The sequence below is a fragment of the Salvelinus alpinus genome, chromosome 5, assembly GCF_045679555.1.
Source record: "Salvelinus alpinus chromosome 5, SLU_Salpinus.1, whole genome shotgun sequence".
NCBI lineage: Eukaryota > Metazoa > Chordata > Actinopteri > Salmoniformes > Salmonidae > Salvelinus > Salvelinus alpinus.
The window spans coordinates 23,937,216-23,962,228 of record NC_092090.1 but is presented as its reverse complement, the minus strand read 5'-3'; the positions used below and the strand labels follow the sequence as shown (position 1 = coordinate 23,962,228).

The following is a 25,013-nucleotide window of genomic DNA, read 5'->3' as shown; positions in this document are numbered from 1 at the left end:
CCTCCCTTTCTCTGCTATTCTCGCTCTCCCCCTTCCTCCTCACTCGTCCCAGGCCATCCTCCCCCACCCTCCCTCTTTCTCACTCTCTCTGTACATTTATGAGGATGGTAGTTAGACAATACAAATCTATAAAGTAATTCATTAATGGGTACCATGGGCTCAGCAGTCAGTCAGTGCCTTCCCAAACTCACTAACTCAATATTTGCTCTTTCTAAAGTACCGGTGGTAACAAGTACAGGTACAGAGCCGTGTAACACTGACCAGCCCCATCCCCACAGTGACCTAGCTCACAGGTGGACAAAGATATCTGCAAAGGGCCGGTGTGGGTGCAGGCTTTTGCTCCAGCGAGGCAGTAACACAGCTGATTCAACTTATACAGTGAGTTTTTGTTAGTCTATCATTATTTCAATCAGTTATGTCATAGTTAACTGTGAGCTTTAAAGAGACATGAAGTGTTAGATAAAGTACAGGCCACAGAACACACTCAGAGCTCAAATCAGAATGGACTAATTTAAGGCAACAAAAGCAATCAAAGAATGTGTTTCTCAATAACACAAACAAGTTATACAGAAAACCCCAGAACAGCTGTTATTGAAGAAAATACAAAAAATCTATCTTCACCTACAGTTTAACTTTGAATTTAAAATCCCCCAAAACCTGCCAACATGAGTATTAAAGTGCTTTCTCAATAAATCACTTGTATCTTTTACCAAGGCAACACAGTTTAGGCATCATTTTAATATTATAGTTCTTAGCCACTAGTAAGCCTCTCCAATTAAACTGTCCAATCAACAGAGACCCACACTGTACAATCAATACCCCTAACCCACCCCTGACCCCTTACCCCTCCCCAGTATAAATCCTTATTGATTGATAGACTAGCTATAGTATTTCCCTTGCATCCCATGGATGATAAACTAGATGCTTGATTTGAAGAGTAGAAAAGAGCCCCTGCGTTTGGTTTGTTAGTTGGCTCCTAGATCAGCTGTAGTCAGCACTTTCCTCCTCCGCTGCCATCGTCAGGTGTTCCATCTAGGAGAGGGAGTGGAGGAGAGGAGTTTATCAGTATAAGACAGACATATGTGATACAACATAAAGCTTAGTCCAGTAGCCAACAGACAGTCTGCTTTGCACAGCCCAGGCTTATTCAGGAGGGTGAAACTGTACAGAACGTTCATGTAGAACAGACATTTACCTTCATTGTCATAGAGAATAGCCTATTGTGTCTGTTCTATGCATTGCATTTCTAACTGCAACGTTCTGAAATGTTCACCCTTCTGAACAGAAGCAAACCACAGGTTTACAGAAAGCATGACGACACGCACATGACAAAACATAAACAACAAACAAAGCTCCCACGTGGCAACTCCCCCTCTGAATAAAACACAGCTGCACGGGGAAAATTCAAACTCACAAAAACGTTATGAGATGATTGTACTCTGGTTAGGAGAGATGGACGGCTGTTGAAAAAAAATTAAGGGATGCAGACATTGACAAACAGACTAAAGAAATAAAACAATAGAAACAGACTTTTCTAACCTAAATGTGTGTGTGTGTCCAAGCTAGTGAAATCTGGCATTTCCAGGACTCTAGTGACATCTAGTGACCACGTCGGGTACAGCTGGTCTGAGTATGTAACATGATATTACACATAACTCAAGTTGACATTCCAGTGTTATGTTTTTGATTTGCTAAATGTTTGAAGTAAAGGCTGAAAGGCTGTGAAAGAAGAAAACATAATGGCAGTCTGGAGACATAGGGTAGCTAGATGGCGGGGAGGATGCAGTAGAAGAGAGCGTGAGTAGCCCTTACTGGCCTCAGGGGTTAGAGGTCAGGGGGTGAAAGCACACCTGGCAGTAAGGGTTCCCTGGTGGAGTCCAACACCTGATGGAGATTAAATCATCATCATTACATCACACACTACTGTAAACAACCCTCCATATTAGAAATACATAATGAGAACAAAAACATGTATAATCAAATTTAAATTCATTTCCTGAGTTGGAAATGGAATTAGGCCCAAACCCTTTGAAGTGATCAAATATTCAATTAAATTTAATTAAATAAACTGAATTCCAACCACCTAAGGAAAAGTGTCTTGTCCTCTCACCTCGTAGGTTGTCCCGTTCCAGAACTGCCTCATCTCCCCTCTCCTCCAGGCCAGCAGAGCAGATCCTAGCAGGGTGAATGGAACCAGGTAGAGCAGGGCTGGCTGCCCCATCTTAGTCACCAACATCACCGCAAACGTCAAAACCATACCACACAGGTAGGCTGGGGGAGGGGTGGAGAGGAGATGATCAACACGATGATGATAATGATCAGTAACATATTGATAATGTCCATGTCGTTACCTATGCAGCAGCAGAAAAGGTAGATCTTCTTGGGGCTGTTGACCCACACATCAAACCTGCTGCAATAGGCCACAAGAAGACCTGTTGGGCCAATCAGCAAACAGAATATGAAGGTCTGAAGCTATCGTCCAATGAGAAGGCAGAACAGAAGGGTGTGAAGATGGAGCTTTAGATCGCACCAGGAAGAAAATTACCTTATGAACAGATCTAGGATCAGCTTACACTCTCCACACATCCTAATTATAACCATTATAGAGGGAAGCATAATACTGACCTTAGATCATTGTCTAGAAACATGGACCCATAGGGCTCTGGTTATTGTTGCAAAGCTACTGGTAATTTACCAAAGTTACCAGAATCTTCAGTCATTTAGGTAATTAACAGGTAATCTATGGCAATCTATGGTAATTTATCTGTGTCCATATTGTCCATGAGTTTCCAGTGGATAGACCATATGGTTCAAGAAAAAAAAACAAATGAATGAAAAAAGCATTTCAACAACAATGGCATTTTTTTCAATTAACTCTGCAACTCTTCCAACTATTGACTTTCTTCACAACTGTCACCAGTTTGGTACCAAAACATTGACAACAAAGACATATTAACATAGTTAAATAAATAGAAAGATATTTCATGCTGAAACCCTCCTGTTAAACACTAATGGTATTCACTAAGTTGATGGTTCATATTTAGGATAATGTTTTATAATTTTGTCATTCTGTTTTGTCATTATTTTATTATTGTATATATTTTATCATATTTAGATAATTACAGACACCTGTGATAATCTGAAGTACCCAAAAAGCCCACTAGATGGTATCTGATAAAATAAAAACGTACGTTACCGTAATTCTGGTCGTTTACTGGTAAACTTGTAAAGTTTACCGTAATATACCCTCCCTTTGCAACCCTAGCTCTGGTCAAAAGTAGTGCACTATATAGGGCATAGGATGCCATTTGGGATGCAGACATGTTTATCTCACCTGGTACGATGATGTCCCCATAGCCCAGGATGGAGAACTGCATGCCACACAGGTTCTGTGTCCAAGCGGAGAACCGTGGAACACGCATCACTACCGGGAGCTACCAGGGAGACAACACAGGCAACGGTCAACTAACGGTCAACTAATGATTAAATAAAAACCATCTAACACGCTGTTAAATAACAATTGACTAACAGTTAACTAAAGCTCAACCAAAACTAAACTAAAACTCAAATCAATCACAGAGAGACATACTGAGGATTCACTATGATAGATTCTGAATCAAAACCAATTACAGTACTTCCATTACAAAACAGAAAACAGACATACATGTAATGTAAATATGCCAACTGTCAAGCTGTAGTGTTTGTTAATGACATGAACATGAGACACACAGGAAAGCAATCAGTTCACCACCAAATCACACAACAAATATATCAATGTTTTATTAAATTCAGATTAAGAAGTTTGTTAGAGCCAGGACTACGTGATAAAAACGGAAAAAAACTCTTGGCCCTACACATGACGAATCAGACGTTAACACAGCTGTCACGTGACATAAGAGCCGGTCATGTGATAGTTGGTTGGTATGTACTGTATGTTCTGTCTCTCAATTCAATTCCATTTCAATTTTAGGGTCTTTATTGGCATGGTAAACGTATGTTTACATTTCCAAAGCAAGGAACAATCTACAATATTTATATAAAATGCCCATTTATTCTTGAAGAATATGTCTTATGAACTTAGTAGAACTGTCTTACCCCAGAATAACATCTATGGCTGTTTGACTTCATTGTTTGTAAACAATGTCTTTCTAAAACTAACAACAGAGCGCAGAGATGAATTTATTTGATAATTAACAGTACATATGAATCTGAGCAGTAAAGAGATTAATTGAATTGATAATTAACAGTACATATGAATCTGAGTAGTAGAGATGAATTGATTTGATAATTAACAGTACATATGAATCTGAGCAGTAAAGAGATTAATTGAATTGATAATTAACAGTACATATGAATCTGAGTAGTAGAGATGAATTGATTTGATAATTAACAGTACATAAGAATCTGAGTAGTAAAGATGAATTGATTTGATAATTAACAGTACATATGAATCTGAGTAGTAAAGAGATGAATTGATTTGAGAATTAACAGTACATATGAATCTGAGTAGTAGAGATGAATTGATTTGATAATTAACAGTACATATGAATCTGAGTAGTAGAGATGAATTGATAATTAACAGTACATATGAATCTGAGTAGTAGAGATGAATTGATAATTAACAGTACATATGAATCTGAGTAGTAGAGATGAATTGATTTGATAATTAACAGTACATATGAATCTGAGTAGTAGAGATGAATTGATTTGATAATTAACAGTACATAAGAATCTGAGTAGTAGAGATGAATTGATAATTAACAGTACATATGAATCTGAGTAGTAGAGATGAATTGATAATTAACAGTACATATGAATCTGAGTAGTAGAGATGATTTGATAATTAACAGTACATATGAATCTGAGTAGTAAAGAGATGAATTGATTTGATAATTAACAGTACATATGAATCTGAGTAGTAGAGAGATGAATTGATTTGATAATTAACAGTACATATGAATCTGAGTAGTAGAGATGAATTGATTTGATAATTAACAGTACATATGAATCTGAGTAGTAGAGATGAATTGATTTGATAATTAACAGTACATATGAATCTGAGTAGTAGAGATGAATTGATTTGATAATTAACAGTACATATGAATCTGAGTAGTAAAGAGATGAATTGATTTGATAATTAACAGTACATATGAATCTGAGTAGTAGAGATGAATTGATAATTAACAGTACATATGAATCTGAGTAGTAGAGATGAATTGATAATTAACAGTACATATGAATCTGAGTAGTAGAGATGAATTGATAATTAACAGTACATATGAATCTGAGTAGTAGAGATGAATTGATAATTAACATATGAATCTGAGCAGTAGAGATGAATTGATAATTAACATATGAATCTGAGTAGTAGAGATGAATTGATAATTAACAGTACATATGAATCTGAGTAGTAGAGATGAATTGATAATTAACATATGAATCTGAGCAGTAAAGCGCTGGGGTCTTACTTTCTCATATGGAGTCGAGGGTTCGGCTGGCACCTCCACCGTGTTACCCTGCGTCGAGACAGAACACCCCAACCAGACGCAGTCAGTTTGCATCCCAAATGGCACTATTCCCTACATAGTGCACTACTTTTAAATCAGGGCCCAAGGCGCTCTGGTCAAAAGTAACGCACTATGTAAGGAATAGGGTGCCATTTGAAACGCATCCTCAGTTAGACAGTCAGCCATTCAGACCGCAATGCTGCAACGGTACACAGCAGATGAGATCACAGCTACGTAGCCTGATTCTAGTTAGGGGCAGGATTGTTTACTGGGTCGGGGAACACTCAGTCAAGGAAAACTCCTGACCCTACTGATTGTTAATCAAGCCATTTTAACATCCAGAGATTGAAGATTCAAGTTTTGACAGACACAGAGAGAGAGAGACATATAGGCAGACAGGCAGACAGACAGAGAGACAGACAGATGAGTGGTTACCTTCTCTCCTGCTGCATCTGGACCCAGGGCCACTTGGACCATGATGCTCTCCCCATTCTGTAAATATAAAACACTTAAAACGTGGGACAATGTATTTAACCTGTCTATTAAAAAAAATAGAACAATAACATTGCACTGTATTTAAAGGGGAAAGTGACTCACCGGCATGAACAGAGGAGTGATGAAGACAAAGAACACATCATACAACAGCAGCAGACTCAACAGGATCACACAGATCTGAGGGGGGAGGGGGAGAGAGAGAAAGAGGGGGAGAGAGGGGGGAGAGAGAGGGGGAGAGAGAGGGGGGGTGGAGGAGGGATGGAATGGAAGTCAGTTGAGGGGGAGAGAGAAGAAAGAGAGAGGGAAAGAGAGAACAGATGTTTAGAGACGTGTCCATAGACTTAGTTAGACGACATCTTTTTACCTGACCCATTATGGCGTCTGTTAGATTATAGGCAGCGCCATTGAGGCGATCTCCATTTTGAAGTAGTACTTTTTCTTCTACTACTTCTATGAGTTGGTAAACAAACTGAAATGGTGCATACTGCCACCTGGAGTGTGTTGTTTGAACAGGTATAAAAGCCAAGGTTGGTGATCTACTGCCACCTGCAGTTACGGAATTTTTTCTCACGAGTATAATTCATTGGCTGATCCCACCCAGTTGACTACTTTAAAACGGTGGAAGTCCTCAATGTCAATGTCAATGTAAAAACAGTTTATTTCCAAGTATTGATCTATCTCTATGGACGTGTCCAACTGTCTCAGCCAGAGAGTGGCCCTCTTTGTGACTGAAGATCAGAGGGTCAGAGTGATGATTTCACCTTGAAGTTGGACAGTGAGATGGTCTTTAGGAAGTTGAGACAGAAGGCCACACCCAGGAGGTCCTGTAGGATCCAGATCCACCTGGCAATCAAGTAGAGTACAAGGTTTATTTTCTTCATTTTTTTCAACTAACTATTAAATATAACCAAACGGATGAAATAATGGTAATAAAGAAATAGGTTATAAAGTGCATGTCAAGCTTATCCTCACAAACATGAGGACAACCATTGACAATGGTTCCTGTGCTTTACCCTGAAATGGCCCAGGAATTCATTGTTAGTTTAGTTTTAGTTAGAGTTTTATAAATGCAAAAATAAGAGCATTTTCCAAGTAATGATCCAGTGAATGAGTAAATGTATAATCTGAGTGAGTTACAATGTGTGAGGGTGGAAAGGGAAGTGAAACCACATTCTCTAGAACATTATAATTATCCACCATGCTTTCGCTCATGGAAAAGTTTCACAGGAGATTAGCTGCGGACCGTGTGTTGCTGTTGTAGACTGGGGACATTTAATGATCCTGTCCACTAATACCTCTACTGTGCTAAGGTCTAAGGACAGTCACTAGCTTGTATGAATACACACACAAACATTACCCACCATGATGTTATTCTGTTATTGGAAATTAGAGAGACTAAGAGTTTCTGTCTGTCAGAAAGCGCGTCTCAAATTGCACCCTACTCCCTATAAGTGCACTACTTTTGACCAGCATAAGTAGCACTATATAGGGAATAGAGAACCATTTGAGACACATTCAGAGACAGTAGTCAGAGTCAATGAGGCAGTGAGTGATGCTGAACTAAGCTAAAACTAAACTAACAGCAACAACACACCTCTACTCTGTTGATGACGTCCGAGTCCTCCAGACTCCCTCACCCCAAACACCACTTCCTGCTTCCTGTCCCACCCACAGAATTCCCAAGGGGTGTGTATGTCAGTGTGTGTGTGTGTGTGTGTGTGTGTGTGTGTGTGTGTGTGTGATAGACAGTACCTGTCCTCGTTCCTGTAGACTCCCCAGACCACGGCTACGGTGACACACACAGCAGACAGCAGCACCGACCTCACAGATACACTCCCACCCAGGACCGTCACACTGGAGGAACACAACACACATGAGAGAAGAGAGAAAGACCGCAAGCAACCACAGAAAGGTCCGTATGACTCACAAAAACACGTGTGTGTGTGTGTGTGTGTGTGTGTGTGTGAGTGAGTGAGTGAGTGAGTGAGTGAGTGAGTGAGTGAGTGAGTGAGTGAGTGAGTGAGTGAGTGAGTGAGTGAGTGAGTGAGTGAGTGAGTGATGTTCAAGGAGACTGGTATGTGTCTGATTCACTTCTTCATTTTTTACTTCTCAGAACTTCCATATGAAACTATGACCTATGAGTTGTCTATGGAACAGACAGAGAAACTGACAGGGAGGACAGATGTCTATGGAACAGACAGAGAAACTGACACGGAGGACAGATGTCTATGGAACAGACAGAGAAACTGACAGGGAGGACAGATGTCTATGGAACAGACAGAGAAACTGACAGGGAGGACAGATGTCTGTGGAACAGACAGAGAAACTGACAGGGAGGACAGATGTCTATGGAACAGACAGAGAAACTGACAGGGAGGACAGATGTCTATGGAACAGACAGAGAAACTGACAGGGAGGACAGATGTCTATGGAACAGACAGAGAAACTGACAGGGAGGACAGATGTCTGTGGAACAGACAGAGAAACTGACAGGGAGGACAGATGTCTGTGGAACAGGGAAATCCTACTTTACGTTGTTACTATAGAAAACCTTGACTCTCTGTAAAAACCATGATTTTAATGAGCTGTGACATTTGTCAAACAATACTTTGTTTTCCTTGTTTGGGGGGGGGCTATGTTGTTATGGGAACCCTAGGAAAATGGTGACACTGTGTGTGTGTGTGTGTGTGTGTGTGTGTGTGTGTACCTCATGGGGCTACACTTGGCCAGGTCCAACAGGGCGTCCAGACAGCTGAAGAGGGCAGTGGCTGACGCTAGGCAAAATATGGCGATGATCACATACACTGGAAAACACACACACACACACACACACACACACACACACACACACACACACACACACACACACACACACACACACACACACACACACACACAAAGTGTCAAAACACTCCTGAACTAACTCATTATGAGATGATCACTGAGTGTCTAACAGCTTCTGGTGTGGTATGTTTGCTTTGCATATAAAACTGTTAATAAACTGTTAATAAACGTAATACATTATGAAAATGTAATACAAATATATTAAGCAGTGTTTGTCCAGAGTGAAAGACTCACCCAGGTACTTGTAGAAGAAGTACATGAGTACCAGCATCAGACACATCAGACCTACAAAAATGACCACCTTTAGGGGAGAGTACAGAGCCAAGTCCCCACTGTCACTCTTCTCCTCTCCTCCTCCTCCTCGAGACGCACTCAGCCTCTCTCTGACACACAGACACACACAAAACACAGACTGTTACACAGAGTGTAGAGTGGCTGAAGAGTGGACAGCGTGCATGGCTGTCCTTTTCCGAAGGAAATAAAGAAACGTGTGTGTGTGTGTGCGTGCAGTCTCACCTCTCACAGGCTCCGCTCCAGTAGCCTCCCAGAGCAACAGTCACCACTCCTATGAGAAGCATGACCACAATGCTGACATCAAACACAGGCACCGCCGGGGCATACAGCCTAACCTGCATCTCCTCACCAAACACCTGGAGAAACACACAGAGAGATCAAACACTAACACACCTGAGACACACACACTAGTGTCTCATGTCTATTCTTATTGATTGAAAGAAATACTGTAGATGAGAAGTCAATTAGAAGGCGTGAATAAGCACTATACCATATCTTATAGTGCGTTGTAGTGACCTCTATACCAGAGGACCTACAGTATCAGAGAACTCACATTCTGTGCGTCCAGGAAGTCCCTGTATCTCATCAGAGCCAGCGGAATCTGGACCTTCTCATACTCTGTCACATTGGCTCCCGGGGGACTCTTTAGAAGCAATCAAATGAGAGACAAAACAAAACACATGTCTTAAAAAGCACACACAAAGATGTAGGCCTATCATGTTATACCATAGATGTAAATTAAGTGTTGCATCATAAACACATTGGAGGTAACACTATTGATACATTGTAAATACATTGTAGATACACCTTTGATACATTGTAGATCCATTATCAAAGTATTACCATAGATTTAGTACTGGCAACGATCAGAGCTGCAGCCCCCAGGTCTTGGGCTACCACAGCCTTCTGGCTGATGTTACACTCCCCACTCTTGACCACCACCGCCTTGCCTCTCACTATGTCTGGGCTCACCCCTGCAGAGCTACACAGTAGCCTGGACGACAGGTTCACCAGAGGATACGCAGTCTAACACAGGACAACAGGTACAGTTAGACAATCAATATATTAATAGCTATGATGTATTGTCACTGTAGCAAGGCTGAATCCCAGAGCCACCTAACAGCAGGCTGGATGTCAGGTGAGGTTCGCAAAAGTTCTGTGGGTTCACCAACAGATACTAAAGTCTAACACAGTCGAGGCTGGAGCAAATGGGGGCATAGGGTAGCTGAATATCAGAATGGCGATGTTGCTGGACTGGACTTACAGCAGCGCTGAGTGAGAGTGACAGGTTGGTCCATAAGGAGTTGTAGACCAGGCAGTATTCTTTATCTGTGGCTGCATTTGAGATGTGCAAGATTGCCTCTTGACAGATCACCTGTGTGGAATAAAAACAGTAACTAAGTGAAATGCATACAACCAACATGTATTTCAAAGTAAACAAAGTATAAGAAACAACAACAGATCGTTTGTTCAGAGACTGATCAGTGTTAGCAGTGTAACACTTTTTCATTACACTGTCAGTATCTGTTCCACTCTGAAGCCTGGAAAGGTGGGTACTTCCCCATAGCCAAGCCAGAAAAGAGCTCAGCTGGCAAACTTAGCTGGTGGCTAATTGGCTAGCTAGCTACATGAACATGGCATACTTGCCTAACAGGATAGACACTCGAAATGACAATTGTAAAGGTGACATTATCCATTTGTCGATAGTATTTGTGAAATAAATATCACATAGTTGTTGACATAGTTGGACCTGGCTTGCTAGCTAGCTACATCTATCTCTGTACTGTTATGATAAATACCGTGAGCTAACTAGCTAGCTTTAGCTAGCATAACAGCTAACTTCCCATTTTACCTGAGATGACCGGAGAATGACTGATAAAATAATAATCCACGGAGTTTTTGCCATGTCGGTAACATACGGAATTGAGTAAAAATCGTATTCGGAAAAAAACCTATAATCTGTGATTTGGCACACCACTAGTTTCAATGTCGTCCCTTTTATTGTACTCGCATCATCGTTTTTTAGAGTTAGCCATTCCCTTCCTGTTTCTCATGCTGATGGATCTCGTGACAGCTGACAAAATCTTGGCAAACGCTGACATGCACTGCATTTTATCAATGCATTCACTGTTTCCATATCATTAGATGTCAATATCTCTTCTCAGTATAAATATCATGGTAAATGTTGTTTATATAACTGTCTTCAAGTGTACCGAAGATAATTACAACTAACCCAAGATAGTTCACATGTGATGTGTCTGGTTACACCTTCTGTTTGTGAGTGTACAGGGAAACTAAGGCATCCATTACAACCAATGACTATGATTATTGTCCTTTCAAGACAACTGGGGAAAAAACGTGGTCAAATCATGACGTCAGTGATCTTCAGGTCAGAAGAAGGAGCTCTAGAAAGATGGCCTAGTTTCCGACATGGAATTCCAAGTTGGTTGACCATCCAAAATATTTGTCCCAGTCGGAGCTAGATTTTTTTTCCCCCTCAGTTCTCAGTTGTCTTGAACGCACTGATTTCATTAGTGAGAGATTCCTGAGTTCCCAGTTGTTTTGAATGCAGCATTGTGAGTCAAATGTCAAAGTCATGCAAGTGGTAGAATCTAATTGCATACTCCTTGCGTCCTCTCGACTCCTCAAAATCCATTGGACGAGAAAGCCCGGGGTCCCTCCTCTCTGACCTTCTCCTCCAATGGGTTTTGAGGAGGCGGGTCGAAACCACATGAGATTTTCTCCTTGTCCACATATTGACCATGTAAGGGGGTAAGTGTTAATAACATCTACTTATCATAGTGATGGGTCATTAAACTGAGTATGTTTCCCAAATTGCACCATTTCCTTTATAGTGCACTACTTTTGGCCAGGCCCCATATGGTAGTAGTGCACTATATAGGGAATAGTGTGCCATTTGCGTGTTCCAGGAGAGGACGATCAGATATAGCTAGTCAAATCTGACAAAGAAAGACTTCTCTATGATGGCATAGAATTTTTTTTTATTAAGATTCTAGCTAATGAATGAGAAAAATACTACATGTATAAAAACACATTGGCTGAAATCAATACAAAAGCTTTAAAGCTTCTGAACAAGTGTGTACAAGAAACAAAATGGTCCAGTGTGCCCTACCTACACATTTCAAGTTCATTGGAAAACAGCATTCTTTACTTACTCCTGAAGGCAACTCAAAGAACATGGGATGTTTAACAGAATAAAGCGGTTAAAATGGTCTCTGTTCCCAATTTCAACATATGCCCTATATAGTGCATTAATTTTGACCAGGGCCCATGTGTCTCTGGTCAAAAGTAGCACACTATATGAGGACTAGGGTTCCATTTGGGACACAAACAGATAGACATTTCAAGTCTGTAGTTTAAAGTTTGTAGTTTATGATTTGATAATGAAGCAGATACTACTAATCATGTGCCTCATATCTCCACAGTGGCCCAGCCACCACATGAAAGGTAATTTCTCCACAAATCCGACTATAAATACAGGCAAGGCCTAAAAACACAACCACACACTCCTGAACATTTGAGTAAAACATTTGTTCACACAGGCGCACACACACACACAATTGTGATCCGTTTTCTACTCTTACAGTGCAACAGCATGGCAGACAGACAGATAGCAGTGATTTAATATAAATGAATTATATACACGTTCCTGGGTGGTTTCATCATTTGGTCCTTTGTCTGGTTCAGATAAGAGTGTCTTTACAATGCCTCCTCTTCAGATCTACAGCAGTAGTTAGCACAGGCTTCTTATCTGTCTGTGGACAAATAATACATACACACATCACATTCATGTAAAGCAGTGTATATGCAGCTGGCAAATGTACATTAATGTAAAGTTTAAACTTATTACACAAACGTTGAATGAAGCTTTCGTAGACACAAGGATCATGTTAACACAGTACTGATAACATGTTGACATCCCAGTAGCAACACGGTACTGATAACATGTTGACATCACAGTAGCAACACGGTACTGATAATACGTTGACGTCACAGTACTGAAAACACGTTGATATCACAGTAGTTTTTTAAAATTTATTTCACCTTTATTTAACCAGGTAGGCCAGTTGAGAACAAGTTCTCATTTACAACTGCGACCTGGCCAAGATAAAGCAAAGCAGTGCGACAAAAACAACAGAATTAAACATGGGATAAACAAACGTACAGTCAATAACACAATAGAAAATCTGTATACAGTGTGTGCAAATGAAGTAAGGAGGTAAGGCAATAAATAGGCCATAGTGGCGAAATAATTACAATTTAGCAATTAAGACTGGAGTGATAGATGTGCAGATGAGCATGTGCAAGTACAAATACTGGTGTGCAAAAGAGCAGAAAACAAACAAACATGGAGATGAGGTAGGTAGTTGGTTAGATGGGCTATCAACAGATGGGCTGTGTACAGCTGCAGCGATCGGTAAGCTGCTCTGACAGCCGATGATTGAAGTTAGTGAGGGAGATATAAGTCTCCAACTTCAGTGATTTTTGCAATTTGTTCCAGTCATTGGCAGCAGAAAACTAAGGAAAGGCAGCCAAAGAGGGTGATGGCTTTGGGGATGACCAGTGAAATATACCTGCTGGAGCGTGTGCTATGGGTGGATGTTGCTATGGTGACCAGTGAGCTGAGATAAGGCGGAGCTTTACCTAGCAAAGACTTATAGATGACCTGGAGCCAGTGGGTTTGGCAACGAATATGTAACAAGGACCAGCCAACGAGCGCATACAGGCCGCAGTGGTGGGTGGTATATGGGGCTTTGGTGACAAAATGGGTGGCACTGTGATAGACTACATCCAATTTGTTGAGTAGAGTGGTGGAGGCTATTTTGTAAATGACATCGCCGAAGTCAAGGATCGGCAGGATAGTCAGTTTTACGAGGGTATGTTTGGCAGCATGAGTGAAGGAGGCTTTGTTGCAAAATAGGAATCCGATTTTAGATTTAATTTTGGATTGGTTATGCTTAATGAGTCTGGAAGGAGAATTTACAGTCTAGCCAGACACCTAGGTATTTATAGTTGTCCACATATTCTAAGTCAGAACTATCCAGAGTAGTGATGCTAGGCAGGCGGGAGCGGGCAGCGATCGGTTGAAGAGCATGCATTTAGTTTTACTAGCGTTTAAGAGCAGTTGGAGGCCAAGGAAGGAGTGTTGTACGGCGTTGAAGCTCGTTTGGAGGTTTATTAACACAGTGTCCAAAGAAGGGCCAGATGTATACAGAATGGTGTCGTCTGCGTAGAGGTGGATCAAAGAATCACCAGCAGCAAGAGCAACATCATTGATAAATACAGAGAAAAGAGTCAGCCTGAGAATTGAACCCTGTGGCACCCCCATAGAGACTGCCAGAGGTCCGGACAACAGGCCCTCCAATTTGACACACTGAACTCTGTCTGAGAAGTAGTTAGTGAACCAGGCGAGGCAGTCATTAGAGAAACCAAGGCTGTTGAGTCTGCCGCTAAGAATTTTTTTATTTCACCTTTATTTAACCAGGTAGGCTGGTTGAGAACAAGTTCTCATTTGCAACTGCGACCTGACAGAATACGTTGACTGACAGAGTCGAAAGCCTTGGCCAGGTCGATGAAGTCGGCTGCACAGTACTGTCTTTTATCGATGGTGGTTATAATATCGTTTAGGACCTTGAGCGTGGCTGAGGTGCACCGTGACCAGCTCAGAAACCAGATTGCACAGCGGAGAAGGTACAGTGGGATTCGAAATGATCGGTGATCTGTTTGTTCACTTGGCTTTCGAAGACTTTAGAAAGGCAGGGCAGGATGGATACAGGTCTGTAACAGTTTGGGTCTAGAGGGGCTCCCCCTTTGAAGAGGGGGATGACCGCGGCCGCTTTCCAATCTATAGGAATCTCAGACGATTCGAAAGGGAGGTTGAACAGACTAGTAATAGGGGTTGCGACAATGGCGGCGGATAATTTTAGAAAGAGAGGGTCCAGATTGTCTAGCCCAGCTGATTTGTAGGGATCCAAATTTTGCAGCTCTTTCAGGACATCGGCTGTCTGGATTTGGGTGAAGGAGAAGCAAGGGGGGGGGTCTTGGGCCAGTTACTGCGGGGGTGCAGAGCTGTTGGCTGGTAACAAAGTACTGATAACACGTTGATATCACAGTAGCAACACAGTACTGATAACACGTTGATATTACAGTAGTAACACAGTACTGATAACACGTTGATATTACAGTAGTAACAATACTGATAACACGTTGATATCCCAGTAGCAACACAGTACTGATAACACGTTGATATCCCAGTAGCAACACAGTACTGATAACACGTTGATATCCCAGTAGCAACACAGTACTGATAACACGTTGATATCCCAGTAGCAACACAGTACTGATAACACGTTGATATCATAGTATTAACACAATAGTAACACATTATAACAGAAAGTGTCTCACCTCATTATTCCTGATTGCTCTCAGACCCTCCTTGATAACCTCCTTTAGATTTCATCTGGGCTTGAACAGAGTTCACCTATACACACACACACACCGTCATAATGAACCGAAGACTTGGATAACGGTTTGTAACTGCTTGGAATCTTTACCTAGTAGATATGACATAAGGCTCTGTTTTCTGTGTGAGGGTAGGTGGTCAGTACGTACTGATGAGAGCCCAATGCCCATGTCTCCTGAGCCTACGTGTGTTGTGTGAACAAAGTTGGTTGGTTCTCCGATCATTGAACGGTCTATCCTCCGTCGCCTCTTCTGTAAAGCATTAAAGAAATCATAGTATTACTAAAGGCAACTGTTTTATGAACAGACACTCACACAGGCTGATAAGAAGTACAGAAGATGAGAAGGCCTGGTTCTATTTCAGTGTCTAGCACCTTCACCTTTAGTGTCCACACTTCATAGACTGAAAGGTCAGGAGTAAACAAAACAGTGATTTCTTGTGTGTGTGTGTACTCACAGGCTGAGGCTGCTCTCCAATGCAGCAGCTGAAACACACCCAGAACTCAGTCATGCTGACGGCAGCTTCCTCTCTCTTCTCTTTCTTTCTTTTTCTCTCTCTTCAGCCCTCTGTCTTCCTGTTCACTTCACAGCCGATGCCACAAACAGCCGGCGGAAGCAGATTACAGACAGACATACACTCACTGCTGGTGTTTCTGTAACACACACTCTGACACACACCACTCTCCCCAGGGCCTGAGCAACACAACCCTGTGGAAACATAGAATCAGAAGACAGTTGACATATCTTTGCATTAGTTATGTTAAATATCAAGTGAGATTTGGTGATGGACAGAAGATTTTGTGACCTGGCTATGTAGTCCTAGTAGTAGCATGGTATGCTAACTAGACAGTGTTGCATTGGTAGTTGTGGTAAAGATAAAAGGACAGAGGTGGGTCTGGAAAAGAGAGAGACTAACCAAGTCATAAGAGGAAGGAACTCGAGCAACATGCGCCAAGCACCAGTAACACATTACTGTACCTGCCTACTAGAGAAACTGTATATTTCCCCTGAAATGTCATCTAGCAAAACTCCCCTTCAATATCACACTACAGAATAGTCCACTGACTAGGAGACTTAGGGGGGACTCAGTGAAAGTACAGCGATGGACGGTACAATAGCATACACCATTTCACATATATTAATTTAGCAGCAGTGGCCCCCCGCCCCATGTTAACCTTACCACCACCGCTGGGGGGAAAAACTCTGGCATAGATAGATTTCATCGCAAGTTTAACTGGTCCAGATGGTCGGTTTTTAACATTCAAAACGTATATTATTCTATATTTAATAACATGCTGACACCCAGTCTTCTCAGTAAAACATAGTCTAATAAATTCAACTCTATAATACTGCTACCCATAGTGGAGGATAAACCATGACTCGATAGACAGACAGACCAGCCCTTCATCTTGCCCAGGAAGACAAGACAGTAGACATCTCTAATTTGTTGTCTGTAGTTTCACACGACCACTTTATAAAAATACCCAGAGCGGTGTGAGCTCAGACACCTCTGCCTCACCCTCCACAGATGGTGGTGATAGAGTTAGAATAAAATACTTTTGTTTACTCGGGGAACTAGGCTATTCATTTCACCCTGGAACAGTTGAGACAGACAATGTCATTATTCGATACCATCTGCTCTACTATAGTGTTTTTACAATCTCTACTACAAACTAGAGAAGTCTACAAATCCACTAACTATTTACATGTTTAATTAAAGACCAGGATAGGTGTTGTTGAGTAGCTAAAAATACTTGTATGGTCATCAATGATCTAAGGTGTTGTTAATGACATTGAAGCCCAAACAGGTTTAGAACCATTTTTCTCAGATATTAACCAAATGATTCTGAACTGTGGGTTGTATTGATTACAAACAATTCACTAACTAGGGAGGGACCATATTTGTAGTACTGCCACTAGTTCGATAAATTCTTACAGTAGAAGGTACTTACTCTCAATAGCTATTTCATTGCCAAAGTCGTTTAATTGAAATAGGCCAAGAAGATTCAACTTATTTCAGGGTTTCTCTAGCGCAGAGCGGCCTGAAGACACAAGCAGGAAAGAGCGAGGTTGTGGTTTTCAAACTGACAGCTAAGTAAGTTAGCTAGCTAACCTCTAACTACCGGTTGCTAAATCAGTAAACTGTACTCTGAAACTTGACAGAGGACCGATTTTGGAAATACATCTACACGTAGCAGTGAACTTTGAAGGTTGGAACTAATTTCAAATAAGATTTAAGTTAATTAGATAGATTTGTGGGGGTAAAAAAATAAGGTAAAAGAGACATACCTGCTGGCTAACTTCCCGAAGTTGCAGACGAAAAAATATCTTCCTGCTTTGCCTTGGCGCAATGCTTTCTGGGATATGGTGTTCAATGAAACATTATTACCTAAAAGCAGACTTATTCAAGAAAAAGCAGACAATTCTTGCGAAACTCTCGTGCTTCTTTCTGTTGTTTTTTTTACTACTACAAACGGGCAATTTTTCCAATGTTGAGCTAATTTCTTGATACAGTTTTTGTTTTCTATCCTAATGGCGTCTTTTTGTAGGAACTAACTCTGACATGGTTCTATGGACAGAGTTTTTGTATTAAGGTCTGTGGTAAACATATGTTTTCTTCTATGAGATAATCATCAGCTAACGTCATTTTTTGTGAATTTGGAAGCATTTGTGTAATTTGAAAAAGCACATAAATGCTTCATAATTAATAAAGGAAATGTTAACTGACTAATATTATCTCGTAGAACAAAACGTATAAGATAGCCTAAGCCTATATTTTCGCGTTTATCCCAAAAGCCTATTCTTTCCTCATTCATTTTCGCCATATGAATGGTAACTAATTCCCGGGTTTCAGGTCTACAAGCAGGTGAGCTCGCGTCTTTCTTTTCCCCAACGCAGTTAATTAGTGACTGAAATTTCGCGCTACGTGATATTCACTTCCGGACTTGGAGAGCGCTCAACGCGTTGTAGAACGCCTCTGATAACAGGCGTGGTTTTGGCTTAACTGAGTTGGGGGAAAAGACAAGGTGAGGTCTATTAAAGATGCATGTGTAAGTTTTTGTGCTGCCAACGAAATTCACATAGAAATGTGAGTTATAGATTTGTCATCATTGAAAGCAATTCTAACAAGCAGTAGATCTGTTCTATGTATGTCATTTCTATGCTTCCCATTCTTAAGTTTAATTTTTGCATCTTTTACTTTTGGTTTTGTACACCAGCTTCAAACAGCTGAACATACAATATTTTTGGTTATTGAAAATATATTTCACAACTGTTTAGATGGTACAATGATTCACAAACTGAAATTAGGAAAATTATTAAGAATTTTCGCTACCAGGAAATGGTGAAGCGATTTCTGCATATTGTACCTTTAAAGCGGGTGACAGACAGCAAGGCAAGCCTCATCAAGTCATGTCACTAGTGGTGTCTCAATATTGCCCAGCAGAGGGCAGATCTACTCACATAATACAATTTTTTTGTAGCCAAGCAGAGCAAGGTGTACTGTATTGCAATCTCTCACTCACTGTACACAATGACTCCAACTGGGCATAACTTGACTCTGGAACAGTTACACCACGTATGGAGTGTTTAAGTGTATGCCATCACATATAGATATAAGCTGCTTTACTCCTATCATGTGATAGCTATACATTAAATATAACTAGGTACATTTAGATGTGTAAACTGATGCACAGAACGAGGATTATTTCATCACACCAGATGAGATCGTACAGGGAAGAAATCCTGATAAGTTTGAGGATTCTTTGCATAAGGATTACATGTTTGCATAGGGAATACATCTCCTTTGCCTGATATGTTTGGATTTGCAGTGAGTTGTGTAGCTACTAGAGTGATTAGGTCATTTGAATGTGCTGAGTGCTTTTGTAGCAAGGATGTGTGTGTCTCAAATGGCCCCCTATTATGTTTATAGTGTACTAGCCATTTGGGACATTATGTAACATAAACAGATAGCCATGGCAGTGTAGAGAGGAATCATCAACATTAGTATCCCAGGGGAAATAGGATGAAATGTTAAAGGACAATTCTGCCACTTTTCAACTTCATATTCATTATCTCCAGCACCATTCCAGTGTCTATATATGTGAAAATGTCACATTACTATGATCTGTGGTTAAAAAGATTAGAATAAAGCTCTTAAAAATGCTTCTTTGTGACATCACAGGGAATGATTCAAAGTAAGACAAACAGTGATTTTCAAAACCTGCAACGAGTTTATAGCCAGAGAGAACCCACTGGGCACAAACTGGTGGAATCAAGGTGGTTTCAACGTAATTTGTCAACATATTGTGATGTGGAAAATACATTCGATTTGAAAATAATTATCAACCATTGGTTTGATGGTGAAATTTCATCCACAGGATTATGTCACCATGGTAACCACATTTCAACATAGATTGTCTAAAATATGTTGAATTTGTAACTTTAAAACAACGTCAGATCTTCAACGTTATATCCACAAGCAAATAAAAAACCATAGGCTGGGTAGCACCTCCTTACTGGAGAATGTATCTATCTACAGCTACCATTTGGTCTCCCATCCAGGGTTTTAACCAAGCCCAGCACTGGTTAGTTATGATATTTGTCACTGACTATTACCAATGTGCTATCATGAGAAGGATTGTTGAAAGCTCTCCAACTAAAAACTAAATAGATTCACTGTTGCTATTGAACCCATTCTAAAGGGTAGGTTTAACAGAGGAAATTAAATGTGACCATAATGTATCAACCATATATCATCAATGATACTATTTAGGACTATGTAGCATTAGCAAAGTCATCAACAGCTATTGTTTCAATTCAACTAAAAATAGACAATTCAATAGGCCTAGGGTTTATTATTTCAAAACAAATTATATTTAGTGATATTGAATTGTGTTTGGTTGTCAACGCAACCAAACATCAACATTTGAAGAAGATGTATCTTCTGCTTAGACTAAGTCAGTGGCACAGATGTGACTATCCATCTTCAATTCCAGTTTGTTTTCAAATTAATAATTGATATGTTGGATTCATGTCTCCATCTCAACCAAAAACCAAAGTTAAAGAATAGGACTACATCAAATTAAAGTTTATATCAAGTGTATTTAAAGTTTGATTTAGTCTTATTCTTTCACTTAGATTTTTGGTTGAGATGGAGACGTGAATCCAACATATAATTAATTTGTAGACAAACTGGAATTAATGCCAGACTAAGTCAATGGCACAGATCCATCAGTAGATCCATCTCTTTTAAATGTGGATACAATTCAATATTACTTTTGTAATACAGTAAAAGATTCCAACGTTAGGGAACATCCCGTGCCCCCCGTGCGACCACATCTATTTCTATGGGAACAAGCACTGTTCATGACTCAAACTGTTCACACCCCTCGGAGAGAAAATGTTGCAGTTTTAAAGCTTATTTTCTTGCAATTCTATACATTTTGCTATGTATAATGTTTATTCATGTGATATGAGTGACTCAAACATTACAACAAAATCTGTTGGCTGAGAAACCTAGCTGACATGGGCTAGTTGATCTGGACATTTCTGAGAAGTTATAAATAGCTCTCTAAGGTATTTATTTAACCTTTATTTAACTAGGCAAGTCAGTTAAGAACAAATTCTTATTTACAAGGGAGGGTAACTGATGATGCACTACAATTTCGTATTGCACCTTGTGCATTCTACTATTACAACCTTCTAGAGTAAGTTGAAAGCTGGACTGAGTTCATTAAAAAAAGAAATGTGCCCCACAGTTTGGAACCACTGCAATAAATAGCATAAATGTAAGGCTATCTTACAATCTAACCTAACGTTCAACCTTACAGTGAGTAGCACATACATGGCCACATTTTGAGGTTACTGTAACTATACACTTCTTCTTATTCAATCAAATAAAGCATGCATGTTCAAGATAGCATGCATAGCATGCACAGGTCTGTGGAGATCTTCACAATTGCTGTAATAATCTGTGCAGAATCTCCATCAGCATTGATCACTTGCACCATGTACTTTGAATGTAATCTCAACTGTAATCCAGGTCATTTGGTTCTGCTATTAGATGAAACACAGGAGTAACACAATCTGTTGTATAAATAAACAACATATCTGACATTTAACATGGTTAAAAGTGCAGTGATAGACATTTTGGTGACAACTAAACCAAAAATCTGACATTGTTTGGTTGTGCTTTTAGATGGTTCCAAGCATAGTGATAACACATTGGAAACTCAACTTTTGGCTCTTTTTGAGTGGGTGAATATAAATTCCAATCTCATAGATCAATGTCTCAACCAAATATTACCCAATTATCCACATTGGAATTACCTGGTGTGCTCAGTGGGAGGGGGTTTTCTTGCTCCCCACATCACCGCAAATCTTATAGTGTTTGAAAATCACTGTTTTTAAATTGTTTTCAATTTTGATGATGTCATCGAGTAGAACATGTTTACTTTATTTTATTCTACAAAATTTAGAAATGTGCCGTTTTAACATATGTAGACACTGGTATTGTGCTGGAGATATTGAAAATTATGTTGAAAAGTGGTGGAATTGCCCTTTTAAGAATGTAGAACGACATAAATCTGATTATTCAGCAGAGCAAGGCTTAATTTCATTGTAGACTTCTGGGACTGCAAGGTGTGTGGTGTGTGTGTTTGTGTTTGTGTTTTCTGGGGGCTCGGCTCAGAAGAGGAACACAAAGACCTGATAGGTCTGTCTAGGAGGGAGGCATTGGGGGGAAACAGAGAGAGGGACAAGCTGTACTGTCATCACTCCCTCACTCGTCGGGCTCCACAACTATATAACAAATTCATGTTACAACTATCACACTGGTAACAATGAATATGGATGGCAGTCAGCTGAATCAGCTCCACATGTCTCTATATAGCAGCATGGCCATGGCATCTGTCCCGCTGCCAGATGTCTACAGTACGTACCAAATGGCACCCTATTCCCTATATAGTGCACTACTTTTGACCAGAGCATTATGGTCCCTGGTCAAAAGTAGTGCACTATATAGAGGGAATGTGGTACCATTTGGATCCCTGGCGTAAACATTGACCATGTGCTGCTGCTGGTGGTTTTGCTGCTGCTTGACCACAGGGTTGTTGGCTGGCCCAGTTTTTGTAGAAAAACACAGTGGGTCAGTGAACTAACTATATCACATGCTACATTCATTCTTGTTAGCATCTGAGGCACTTGTTTATCCGTGAACAAAGAATTGGGAATGTAATATGGATATCAGTAAATCATTATCTTAGAGAGTCTTTATAACACTGTGGAAACAATCCCATATTTTGTGGAAATATGGAACACAAAGCAGAGAGGCATTCAGTTTCAGAGAACTCTTTCCTGCCAGTCAGTCAGGCGTTGTGCATTGTGTATTGAAACGGGGAGCTGGGGTGTCTAGGGATGCATCTGAAATGGCACCCTATTCCCTACACCCTATTCCCCAAATGGGCCCTAGTCAAAAGAACTGCACTGTGTAGGCAATAGGGTGCCATTTGACACAGGATAGAGCTGCTGTGTGTAATTGAACCTGCTTTGAGTGGCTTCATGTTGTCTCCTTTGATGTCAGGACATTCCCATGTTGAACACACACACACTCACACACACACACACACACTTCAGTCTCCTCTATCTCTCCAGACCTGAGTAACATTCTGTGTGTGCATGTTATTTAACAGTAAAATCAACCGTAACTGTAGCTGACGGTCATGTGTATACTGTGAATAAGCCATACACTACATACTCCACACTTACTGCATATGCTCTTGGAAACTCTCACTCTCATTGGTCGGTCCATGTCATTTCAGCAAGCCATTCAGCACCCACCATGTTAGATTTTTCTTAAATCGTTGTTGTAGTTAGAAAGAGATAAAATAACCATTCCTGCAACATTATTTTGTTGAAATATAATTTGATCTCTGACAAATTAAGAAAATTGGCCATTTTAATTTATAGGATTCATATAATATTCAATAAATATAGTACCTAACATCCGATTTGGACCAAACCTTTTTCTAACAATGAGTAAGACATGAGGAATCCAAAGAAGTTGTCAAAAGCCATCCACAGCCCCCCCCCACATCCCACGCTAATGACACCCCAAATGTGTGTACATAGTATCAGTTCTCTATGTTTGACTAGTAGTACGGAGCTGAGGCTCAGAGTATTTTTTATTCATACTACGTTATGTATTCTCAGTGAATTTGGTGATGTTTTAATCATTGAAGTTGATGGGTTTATGTCCCATCCTACATCCTGATATTACCAGGTTCTGACCACTACATGGTGCTGTCCCCCCCCAGATTGTTAAAGGAATAGTTCACCCAAATTACATATGGATTTTCTTCCCCTGTAAGCAGTCAAATGACCAGTTATAACAGCAACCCATGCTTTGATTTTGTTTACTTGGCCACTGTTTCAAATGCTATCTTTTTAACATTTGTGGCACAAATCCAATGCAAGTCAGTGATACCTATATTAGCATTTCTGCGCTCAGTTAGCAGTCGAAACAGTGGCCAGGTAAACAAAACGAAAGCATTGGTTGCTGTTATACCTGGTCCATAAACTGCTTACAGGTTAAGAAAACCAATATGTATATAATTTTGTAATTTGGGTGACCTATCCCTTTAACAGTTTCACTGAGAATACATTACATTGGATGAATAAATACTATTCTGAGCTGCAGCTCCATACTACTAGTCAAACATAGAGAATTTATACTACAGTACTATATACTAATTTTTGGTGTGGGATTAGAGTGGGGGGTCCGTGGATGGCTTTTGATCACTTCTTTGGATTCGCCATGTCTTACTCATAGTTGGAAAAAAGTTTGGTCCAAATCGGATGTTAAGTAATATAATTATTTAATATTATATAAATCCTATAAATTAAAATGGCCAATTTGGGTGCAATCAATTATGTTAATTTCTCAAAGATCAAATTATATTTAAACAAAATAATGTTGCAGGAATGCTAATCTTACCTGTTTCTAACAACAAACTATTTTTGGAAACAATCTGAGATGGTGGGTGTCGGAGTCCTATTTTTTGAGAGGAATGCATTCAGTTTCACAAATACATGAAAGTGTTGGGAAAGGAAAGGCTAAATGTTTGAGGAGCTAACCCTAAAGACCAAGGCACTCTAACCAGAATTGTTAATTGGTATATTCGCTTTTGTCACAGAATAGAAATGGAAAAGAGTGGCTATAAATGTTTACACATCCTATCTTAGTATTTTAGTTGTTAATAGCTTGCTTTTGATGGTCAATGTCAACTTTAACAAGGAAAATGTGTTTTTAAATAAAGTTTGTCTCTCAATTGATATATAAGACAATTAAGTCCCTGTAGCCATGAATGGCCACAGCCGCCTCACAACACA

At 40.1% G+C, this 25,013-nt stretch overlaps 1 protein-coding gene and 3 long non-coding RNA genes across 10 annotated transcripts; 1 reads left to right on the top strand and 3 right to left on the bottom strand.

The window, feature by feature from the left end:
- Nucleotides 1–496: 496 nt before the first annotated feature.
- LOC139575773 (signal peptide peptidase-like 2A) lies at nt 497–11,365 on the bottom strand. 7 transcript variants are annotated; one of them, XR_011675004.1, is made up of 18 exons: nt 10,993–11,365; nt 10,405–10,515; nt 9,984–10,166; nt 9,694–9,783; nt 9,363–9,496; nt 9,081–9,229; nt 8,710–8,806; nt 7,755–7,856; nt 6,764–6,845; nt 6,105–6,179; nt 5,943–5,999; nt 5,469–5,516; nt 3,335–3,434; nt 2,352–2,432; nt 2,111–2,271; nt 1,813–1,884; nt 1,415–1,460; nt 497–1,032 (listed from the first exon to the last, which is right to left on the bottom strand). XR_011675004.1 is itself a non-coding variant. In XM_071401059.1 (18 exons), exons 1-17 carry the CDS (start codon nt 11,044–11,046, stop codon nt 1,444–1,446), a joined length of 1,575 nt encoding a protein of 524 aa, XP_071257160.1. In that variant the 5' UTR covers nt 11,047–11,365; the 3' UTR covers nt 497–1,032; nt 1,415–1,443. The 7 variants fall into 7 exon arrangements, 5 of the variants coding, with proteins under 5 accessions (XP_071257160.1, XP_071257159.1, XP_071257158.1 ...); XR_011675005.1 differs by having other exon boundaries at nt 1,817–1,884; XM_071401059.1 differs by having other exon boundaries at nt 1,851–1,884.
- Nucleotides 7,785–8,798, top strand: LOC139575776 (uncharacterized). Its single transcript, XR_011675008.1, has 2 exons — nt 7,785–7,914; nt 8,116–8,798. It is a non-coding gene; the product is annotated as an uncharacterized lncRNA (long non-coding RNA).
- A 760-nt stretch (nt 11,366–12,125) lies between the features above and the next one.
- On the bottom strand, nt 12,126–13,265 carry LOC139575775 (uncharacterized). The gene is made up of 2 exons (XR_011675007.1): nt 13,206–13,265; nt 12,126–12,916 (listed from the first exon to the last, which is right to left on the bottom strand). It is a non-coding gene; the product is annotated as an uncharacterized lncRNA (long non-coding RNA).
- Nucleotides 13,266–16,185: 2,920 nt separating this feature from the next.
- On the bottom strand, nt 16,186–18,996 carry LOC139575774 (uncharacterized). Its single transcript, XR_011675006.1, has 2 exons — nt 17,913–18,996; nt 16,186–16,331 (listed from the first exon to the last, which is right to left on the bottom strand). It is a non-coding gene; the product is annotated as an uncharacterized lncRNA (long non-coding RNA).
- Between the last annotated feature and the right edge of the window lie 6,017 nt (nt 18,997–25,013).

Bases quoted from the DNA above. Each gene is read 5' to 3' on its own strand.
- LOC139575773 (XM_071401057.1), bottom strand. From the start codon at position 11,046: ATGGCAAAAACTCCGTGGATTATTATTTTATCAGTCATTCTCCGGTCA. The intron at 10,516-10,992 runs GTAAAATGGGAA...TATTCCACACAG, and splicing joins TCATTCTCCGGTCATCTCAG to GTGATCTGTCAAGAGGCAAT. The intron at 9,497-9,693 runs GTGAGTTCTCTG...GTGTTTCTCCAG, and splicing joins ACTTCCTGGACGCACAGAAT to GTGTTTGGTGAGGAGATGCA.